The sequence below is a fragment of the Condylura cristata genome, unplaced genomic scaffold (genome assembly GCF_000260355.1).
Source record: "Condylura cristata isolate star-nosed mole 26May11 unplaced genomic scaffold, ConCri1.0 scaffold00020, whole genome shotgun sequence".
NCBI lineage: Eukaryota > Metazoa > Chordata > Mammalia > Eulipotyphla > Talpidae > Condylura > Condylura cristata.
In genome coordinates, this window is record NW_004567121.1 from 33,210,977 (window position 1) to 33,220,829 (window position 9,853).

At 49.0% G+C, this 9,853-nt stretch overlaps 1 protein-coding gene across 1 annotated transcript; it reads right to left on the minus strand.

The window, feature by feature from the left end:
* Nucleotides 1–408: 408 nt before the first annotated feature.
* MSGN1 (mesogenin 1) lies at nt 409–990 on the minus strand. Its single transcript, XM_004686425.1, has one exon. It carries the CDS (start codon nt 988–990, stop codon nt 409–411), a length of 582 nt encoding a protein of 193 aa, XP_004686482.1.
* Nucleotides 991–9,853: the final 8,863 nt, after the last annotated feature.

Here is a 9,853-nt window from a genome sequence, read left to right on the forward strand (position 1 = left end):
AGGGAGACACCCTGTTGGAAATACAGGGGTAATTAGCAACCGAAAGAAATCTCCCAAAAGCAAAATGGCAAGGGAAGATGAATCATAACAATTCTGCATTATTGGGGGGAAGGGAGATTAATGTCATTGACCCTTTAAAATGCCTTCCACCCGCAGAAAAGGGCAAAGCCATCGGTCTCTTTGCAAAGGACAAGTCTCCTGAGATACGTGGAAAAGCTGGAAGCAAAAATACCTGCTCGCCGGGCAGTCAAGTGTCCCCATGTGTCCAGCGGGTCGGAGGGGGATTCCCTTAGAACTTTCCAGACAAGGCGGTCACCGGGCTCCGCGCCTGAAGTGGCCGTGGGCCGTGGGCCTGGGGGCCTCCAGGCCTTCACGCTGCAGCGCCCCGCAGAGGCCGGCTGGTCCGGCTCAGGCGCTCTGCGCCCGGGGCTCGCGCGCGCTGTCCAGCAGGTCTGTGAGCTCCCGGATGTACTTGATGGTGTACTTCAGCGTCTGGATCTTGGTGAGCGGCTGGCCCCTCTGGCTGTAGATGGGCGGCAGGTAATTCCGCAGCGTGTGCAGGGCGTCCGCCAAGGTCCTCATGCGCAGCTTCTCCCTCTCGCTGGCCTTCCGTCGCCGCTGGACAGACATCCTGACCTTGGTGCCCTTCTGGGCCTTGGGGCCGCCGGCGCCCTGCAGATAGGCGGGCTGGAAAGCCAACACGTTGTAATCCACCTCCACCAGGCCCCCCGGCCCGTGGTCACTGCAGCCTTCGCTGCCCCGGTCGCCGGCCCCTCGGTGCCCACAGGGCAGGCCAGTCACAAGGGGGCAGGGGGAAGTCGAGTAGGACTCGAGCGACGGCGTGGGGGACAGGCTCGGCGGAGGCGAGGCCTGGTTCAGCTCCAAGGGCCCCGGCCCGGCTTTCCAGTCCCAGGAGGACAGCAGGCCGGCGCTGGAGGAGGAGCCCGGGCCGTCGCCCAGGCCCAGGAAGGTGTCGCCCAGGGCGTCCATGCCGCAGACAGCTGCAGAGAGCGGCTCCCTCCCGGCAAGTGAGAAAGGGTTGTGCTGCCCCGGGCCGCGACAGAAGCCTCTTTTATGGTGGTGGGGGAGAAGTGATGAAGTGGGAAAGAGCCGGTAGAAGGAGTTCAAAGGAGACACCAAGGACCAAGATGGAAAATGAACTCTTCAGGTGTCACTTTCCCCTCATTGATAATTAGCGTCTTCCAGCTAAAATGTCTTTAAACAGAAAGGCCTCCGAGAGAAGAAAAAAGGAATTATCTTGTTGTAACTAAACCAATTAAGGCCACATAACTAGACTTAGCATTGTCCTGTGGAACTCATTAATGAGGGAGCCAAAGAAAACAAACGGTGTGGGGGCGCACCTCCCGCAGCCTGGAGGAGGCAGCCACCGTGGAGGCTGGAGAGGGCCCCACGGGCCTCCGCCCCCTCCACTGGGACTGGCCGGTCCTCCTGAGCCCATGGGCTGAGCTGGGAAGGAGAGTCCCTCGAGCAGGGGTGCTCGCGTGTGAGGCAGAAACAGCTCTCCCTGCTCAGCTGGAGGGAGGAGAGCACAAGGCTGCGTCCAGTGGGTGCCTGTGTCCCCCTTTCCTTCCTCTTTAGCAAATCTCCTTGGGTTTTGAAGTGGGGAGCTGGGGCCCCGAATGGTAAAAGCCAATAGCACCAGTAAACCCTCATCCTTAATGAGCAGGAAGCATCCAGAAAGTATAAAGCCTTTGCTTGAACTGAGCAGACTGGGATTCCCCAGCAAGCAGACACCAGGAAGCACGGGCTCCTTTAAGGCAGAGAGTCTGCAGAATACCTGGCCTGTCGCCTTCTGAAGGCCTTTTTAACCCAGGTGCAGAGTCACACCTTGTGTTTGAAATGTATAGGGGAAGTGTGAAGTTAACGGGCTTCCCCACCGCTGCTCCAAATGCCGCTGAATGTGTTAAGTTTCCTGCTAGTTTGCTCCACTTCCTACATGCCCTGAGAGTTCTACTCTGTGTTTTGGAAAAGGGGTCTGAGTCCCCGTTTGTCCCATGAACCTAACTTACTCCCCCCTTGAAAGCAATATCACGAATTAGTGTTAGCACCAGAATCACAAGGAGCTACATCTCAGAGTAATATTACCTGTCCTTTAACATGGTAATTTGAGTCCTCTGGCCATCACAGAAAAGAAATGTCAGTGGTCTAATTAGAACATTATGGTATTTTTTAATGATCTTGACTCACGGAAGAAGAAGCTGAAGCAGATAATCTGTTAAAGAACATTCTTAATTTTGCCATTTAATAAAGGACCCTAAGCCATATTTTAAAGACAAATGTTAATAAAATAAAACAAATGCAATCAATGATTCAACCTCTCCTTCCCTTTTCTTTTCCTTACCCTTCAACTCTTAGAGAGAAGCTTGGATCTGCTTATACAATTCAAGGAACTTTACATTTATTGTAACTAATGTGTACTTTACAAAACCTATCTTAGAGGTGAAAACACTGAGACTCTACAGAGTTAAGAAACTCAGTGACAAGATCCCTGGTAGGAAGAAGTCACACTTCCAATGGCTTCACCAAGAGACTCCAGTGACTTTTTTAAAAATTATTTTCTCTGTTGTTGGTGATGGCAGATGCAACTGACTTAAATGTGACGCAAGGGAAGAAGGTTCTCCTGACCCCCAGGTGGCTGTGGAAGTTGTGGCCACTTTTAAGTTCTTGATTCCACAACCTCAGGAGGCCACAGAGGACACAGGTGGGCTGAGGAGGGCGTGGGGGTGCAGGAGGCCTCCAGCGCTCCTATGCTGAGCATACAGCTCCCATGAGATGCTGCCTCTGCCCTCAGGCTCTTGCACTCTTTCTATGGCTTCTTTTTAAAGTTGTTCATGACCACTATCTCGAGCATTCATTGTCAGAAATTTCTGCTCCTAATTCAGACAGTGTCTGTCAAATCCTGGATACATTGTAGGCGCCTAATACATGTGGATCTCCCTACTGTCTTTTCATGGTGAAGCTCACCAGTATCAGACTCCAGTCACCCAGCATGGCCAGCATCCTGTTCTTAGAAGCGGGACACTGCCCGCTTCCCAGGCCTGTCAGGAGGCAGTGAGGGGAACGGGACTAACCTTGGCCCATGCTCGGAGACAATGATCCTACACATGTTCATAGAGCTCTCTCATCTTCAGCTTCTCTGACAACCATAGCCCCAGTACCTCACAGAGAACACTTTCACCAGGTGTACACATGGTTAATGAGAACGGTAACTGATGTTGCTGTCATATGAGACTGATGTAAGGTCTTGCTTCTTTAAGTCCAAAGAAGTTAAAACTATCATTTTCTTTGGCCTCTAGTCACCTCTGTTGACTATGAGAAATGAAATGTTGAGAAATGAAAATCCCACCCCCGCATCCCTCCAACCCTGTACTTTCGAATGAAAATATTTCATTGACTGAACCAGTTTTGATACAGTTTCTTACCAAAGAGCAGCGGTTACGCAGGGCAGGGAATGGAAGCCCCAGGCAATACAGGGAAGACAGCCTAGATGTGATTTAAAAACAGCAATAAGCTGGATAAATGGCCCATGTTTTACCATCACCGTGGGGCGCAATTCTAAATGATACCAGGATGAGATGACAACTCCGAGGTGTCGTGAACTTCTGCCAAGAGAAGCAGAGATTTCGCCCAGGGCTTGCAGCTGCGACCCAGGGCACCAAGTCCCGGTGCTGGACGTCCTTGACTAGACCACCAAGGGAGTCATTCAAACTCCCTGGACCTCATTTCCTCGTGGACCGTAGGGCCGGGCTTCACAGCATGCCACTAGGAAGCACAGAAGATTTAAGACTGAGGTTTGACTTTGTGAAGGGTAAAGGCTTCTAGGCCTATGTTATGATATTTCCAAAATTAACAAAACTAACTACTACCAGCTGTGAAATCACCTGCTCTACCCCCAGCGATGTCACCGTGCCACGTAACACCCAGCTAAGCAGCATGGACTCTGGCTTCTTTAAAGCCTGCCGTGTGGGAAATAGCACCGTTGTCCACCAGACCTTGAGAAGCACAAGAGGAGGGTCCAGTTCCCTGTGATCTTCTGGAGCTGAGAACCACGAGGCAGTTTATGGAGCTCATCAGACTATCCACTTCCAAGCACCTTGCGCCATCCTAGGGCCTGATAAAATAATGGCCCCTATCTTCAAGGAACTTCAAATGTAATTAGGCAAGTTAAATCAGATCTATGTGGACAGAATATCAGAACTTCAGGCCGTAGAGATTAGTGTCGAATGACTAGGGTCAGTGCATGACAGTAGTTCAGTGACAGGCTGCGAATTCTAGAAACGACATCTCCCTGGTTGAGGGGCGTGAACAGGAATCTGGAGAGTTCTCTGTGACTCTACGTGATCTTTATATGTCTGCTTTTAAAGTAATGCTGCTATGGGTTCTGAAAGGGTGTTTCTTTGAACACCGACTGCTTGAAGATCCCTTCTGTCAAGTAAGGTAGGTAGTAAGTCTCACTTTGAGCAAGGTCAACATCTGGGGAAGAGTATTCTAGGTCTTGCTGGAAGTCAGCCCTAACATGCTGTGTACAAGAAACTACAGGTATTTCCATGTTCCCGGGGGCTGGGTGGAGGCTGGAGCTAGAGGCCAGAGGGGCGAACCTCGTCAGTACTGTATGGTACCTGGGCTTTATCTTGATGACACTGGTGAGGTCTGAGCTATGGCCGAAATAGGCCCCAGGGCCCCTGAGCCCTCTGTCCCACAGCTGGTCAGTGCTGATGGGTGGGACATGCTGGCAGGTCAAGGCCGCATCAAGTATCGCTCCAGATGCTTAGCATAGATTAACTGGCTCCATCCTCCCAAGCCTCCCAGACAGGTGCTACTTACTACCCACATTTTAGTAATGAGAAATTGAAGCAGAGTGAGTCGATCAAAGGGCTGATGGCTGGCACGTGGCCTGGAGTCTCAGCTCTTAATCATGGGCTGAGATGATGGAGAACTTGGTGGCGTCGTCACAATGGCCCGGTCAAGGTGTGCAAGCCAAACTCCAGCTTGAAGTGCAACTTGGGGAAGCTCACCGACACTCCTCTCTCCACCCCATTCACTCTGCCACTACAGAGGGTGCCTAAGTGGGGCCGAAGGCCATGAATCCTCACTAAATGCCATGGCGAGGATCTTGGAACCTGCAATTTTAAGTAAAATGATATCTAAGGAAACCTTGGATAATTGTGTCCAAATCCAGTTGGGATTTTTGTTGTTGTTGTTGTTATCAATATTAGAGCAAACTGATGTTGAAGGGAAGGACTTGCTGGCCAGGGCACTGTAGGACTGAAGAGGCTTAGCCTCTCTGTCCTCCTCTTGTGCAAAACCCACATTCAACTGAGTAAAATGTAACGCTCTCATTGCCTTTATTCAGAGACCCACGAGGCAGGCAGCACCCTCCAGGCCTAGGACAAGGAGCTCTGAAGGGCTGTCCAAACGCTTTTACAGGCAGTAGGACAAGGCCATCTGAGTGATAAGCAGCAGACAGCTTGTGGCAAGTCACCTTCCTTCAGGGTCCCTTTGGGTTACGTTCCAGCAAGGGTCCATTGGCAGCTGTCGTCACTACTGCTGACCGACTAGTCACTCCAGACCGACTGCTTGAAGGTCCCTTCCGTTGAGTAAGGTAGGTAGTAAGTCTCACTTTGGTGACTCCATTATTCAAATGCCTTTTCTTCTTGCTGACTTTTTTTCTTAAACATTCCTAACCTAGGTGGTTCGAGAAGATAAGCACCTGCATCATTCCTTTCTGCTCCAGTTAGTGGGCAAGCCTAATGCTCTTTATCTAGAGGGAAGTGTGTGTGTGTGTGTGTGTGTGTGTGTTCCGTGCACAGGCACCCCTTTCTTGCTTCACAGTTACCCCGATAATAGTAATAACAAAGTACTTTGCATAATTTACTCCATTTATTTTTTCTTGAATAAATAATTGTCATAATTGTAATGATTTTATTTACTGATGCATATAAGAACTGAGGTACAGGGGGTGAGAGGACTCACCAGAGACAGAGCAGGGAGCAGAACAGGCGGATCTACTGAAACACACTGCTGAGAAGAGCAGTGGGGAGACAGGAGAGGTTTGCTGTGCCATGTGGGTCACCTGCCTGGCCAGGGATCGAACTCAGGCTGAAGCGACTGGCGACAGCTTGACAGCACTGAAATTTAATCCCTGTGTCACCAGGGGGACCCAGTTTATTCCATTTGAATCTTTCTAAAAATCCTATATTACTTTTGTTCCCATTTTACATAAGCAAAAACTGAGGCTTCAAGAAGTGTAAGACATTCCCCAAAGTCTTGAGATTAATACGTGCAAGAGCCAGCATCCAGGCCCAGGAGTCCAGCCACAGCCTGCAGCCTCCAGAGAGTGCTTTTGAATCTGGAGGGAGGAGCAGGGGAGAGGTGCCCAGGAGGAGTGAGGGAAGAGGCGGCCGGGAGGGGTGAGGAGAGAGGCGGCCGGGAGGGGTGAGGCTGTGTGCTGTCAGGTGCAATTCTATTGCCACTTTGGTTTCCCTGTTGAGAAGAGGCATCCGTCTCCCCCAACCACTTTCTGGTACTTTCCTTAGCCATAGTTGCATAACAACCTTTATGAATCAGCTGGTAAGGGTGATAATGAGGCATATTTTCTTATCATTGAAAGAATTTTTAAAATGATTGTATTCTTTCATGAGCCCAATGCATTTCTGTATCGATGTCCGTGCTAACAGCCATAAGACTTCGCGTCTTTTGAGAACTTTGCTGGGGACTGAACTGTGAGCCTTGCCGCCATATCTCTGATCCCCAACACAAGCCAGCAAGGTGGGTGTCGTGCTCATTGTACTTCAGAGGAAGCAAAACTGCTGAGGGTTTGCCAAGATCAAAGGACACAACTTCTCTTTTCAAGACCACAGCCTCACTGACAACTCTGGGTGGACCCACCCAGAAACAGCTGCAGCCGCATCTGGGCCGCCCCAGCTCCAGCTCTGTCTACCAAAGACTGGCTGCTCATCCCACTCTCAACAGTTGGCTTCGACCCCACCTCAGGGCTTCTGCCTGCCCTGGGCTTTCTGCCTCTCCTGACCTTTGGTTACCCCCAGCCCACAGCCACAGGGATTCCCACTGCCCAGCCCAGCCTTTCGCCTTCCTGCCAGGCAAGGGATAAAGATGGTGTTTGCACTCAGGTAGGACTAAGTTAAAACCCTGGACCCTTCCCCCCATCACATAACCTTGGCACATACTAACGTTCAGCAACAACAAAGGAAGTCAGTCCTGTGTGTGTCCGAAAAGAAAACACCTAAGTGCCATGTAATATTTCCCTATGTCTGGAGCTAGTAAAGAGAAATAAAAGCAGCAATTTCCGATGTGGTACCTGGCACGGGGCCTGGTGGTGTTAAGCTCGTGAGACCCTGAGCGAAGCCAGGTGTGGTTTCTTGTCTGTCACTCTTGCTACAGACTGAGGAAGAATGAAAGGGCTGCTCTCTTGATTTGAGTTCAAGGCTCGTGGTACAGACTTGGGGTTGTTTTTTGGTTTGAATCCTCTTAAAAAGAAGTTGTAAAGCACCTTGCAATGTTAAGAATTAATGGTTTTCACAGGCTGAGTATTGAATCTGCACAAAATAGTAGGAAAAAGGCAGGAATGAAGTAACTTGGCTTACTCCCTAGGAAAGACCTGAGACAGACGACAAACACACCCAACAGTGAATCCTCTGGGACAGACAGAGAAACCGCTGAGGGGATTCCCAGGCCTTTCTGGGGGTGGAGTCCCCAACCAGAAGTTATTTATCTACCTCCTTGGTGAGCAGCCTCAAAAGAAATGTAGCCTTCTCCACCATCAATGCCAGACCTCCGCTGCCTGCAAGCATTTGGACAAACTGAGCTCAAAATTCTGTGTCAGCAACCCACTTGTGAATTTTCATTGCTGACTGAGTATAGATGGAAACCAAGGCATGTGGCTTCCTGTGAAAAGAAGCCATTCCTGTGGCCCTATTCCTGGGCTTCCTGCTACTACAGCTTCTGATCAGACTATAAGTCCGCGCTTTTGATCACTTGGGGGAAAAACTCCAGTCACCGTGCCTGCATGAAGTGGGCAGTTAGGTAGGAGACAGGAGAGCAGTAGAAAGCTGAGGAGGCTTGTAGGGCCGAGACATCACAGCCGAGGAAGCTGGTAATAAATAGAAGAAGAGGAAAGCAAGTCTCCCCTGCGAGCAATCGGGCAGGGTGTGTGGATTATTCTTACCAGGAGGGAATATGAGCACTTCATCTTGGTTCAGAATCGCTTGTCAACATTTAGGCCCAAATAGCCCAAGTAACCCCCTTCGCCCCCAGATGAGGGAGGGGCGGTGGTTTTAAGGGCTACACCCTGAATCTTCAGCAACTGGCTAGCAAGATTCAAAAAAATCTCATGTGTTACATTTACACCTACTGCCCCTTTTAAGTCGGATTTTTTATTACCTCTGGTATTTGGGGTGGTATTTTAATACCCATGTCAAAAAAAGTTGAAAGCAGTTTGCACTGGGACTGTTCTCTGCGACTTCCCTCTGTTTTTACCAGCCTGAAGAGCAGAGAAGTGTGAAGTGACTTTTTTCGTCCTGTCCAATACCAGTAGTTGGTTACGCTGCCCAGACTCCCACTATGAAAACGAATGTAAAGCTTGTTTTTAGTAGGAGAGCTACAAAGCGAGTCTGCTTGTCTTCAGAAACTTTGGTCTCTCCTCACCGTGTTCCATTCAGAGTTCCATAGTTGCAAGTTAATTGACATCTAAGAGGCACACAGGCCCATGACACATTTGGGAGAATATCTCTTAGGTGAGAGTCAAAAGGTTATGGCGAGGAAGGACTCACACAGATAAGAAAAACAAAGCTTGCTCGGGAACTGAACAAGGGTATGAATAAACAGCCTACAAAAGAAGAAATACAAGTGGCTGATAAACAGAAGAAAACGTTCATCTCGCTGTAATCAAAGGCATGTAAATGGAGCAGTGAGGCAAGGCCATTTTTCACCTCCCAGTTCGGCACAGTTGGCAAGAGGGTGAGGAAACCGTCCCTCCTATCATTGCATACGGCTGTGGCTATTGTTTCAGGGTATTGTTAAGTCTCTAGAATGCATTTTAGCGTTCATTGTATCTTTGACATATGAACCTTACTCTGTAGAATTAAATGAAGTTGCAGGTAAATATTTCGCAATAAAAACATTCAAGAGAGCCCTCTCTGGTGGTGCAATGGGTTAAAGTGCAGCACTGTGAAGCGAGCTGCTTACACCAGTTCCCTGCCCCGGAGCTGGTCCACATGGCTGGTCCACATGGCCCCGCAGACCTCTCCTGACCAGCCCACTGCTCCCCTCAGCAGTGCACTTCATCAGTCTGCCTGTTCTGCTCCCCACTCTGTCTCTGGTGAAGCCTCTCGCCGCCTTTGTACCCCAGTTCTGTATGTATATATAAATAAATAAAACTTTAAAAAAAATCCATAAAGTATTATATACATTCTCAGTACCTACCTAGAAAGGCACACTCATAAATTATAAAGGCATACACATAAATTGTATGTGTATGAACATGATAGAGTTGAAAAATACACACTACACACAGAATATAGAAAGCTTATAAAATGATGTTTATGAAGAACCTGGAATAGAGGAAGTGTAATCTAATATTCGTGTTTCTAAACAAGCTACATAAAATTAATACTTTCATCCAACTCAATTGTTTTTATAGAAAAATGACTGCTAAGAGTGATTATTTCTGGTGATTGGAAAGAGGGTGATTTTTTTTTTTATTCATTCGTCTTCTTGAAAGACAGTCTAGTGTTGGGTCAGACACCCAGACCCTGCGGCCAGCCAGGACTCCCAGGTCAGCCTTAGCCACTTTCACTTTTTTCCCTTTTTTTTT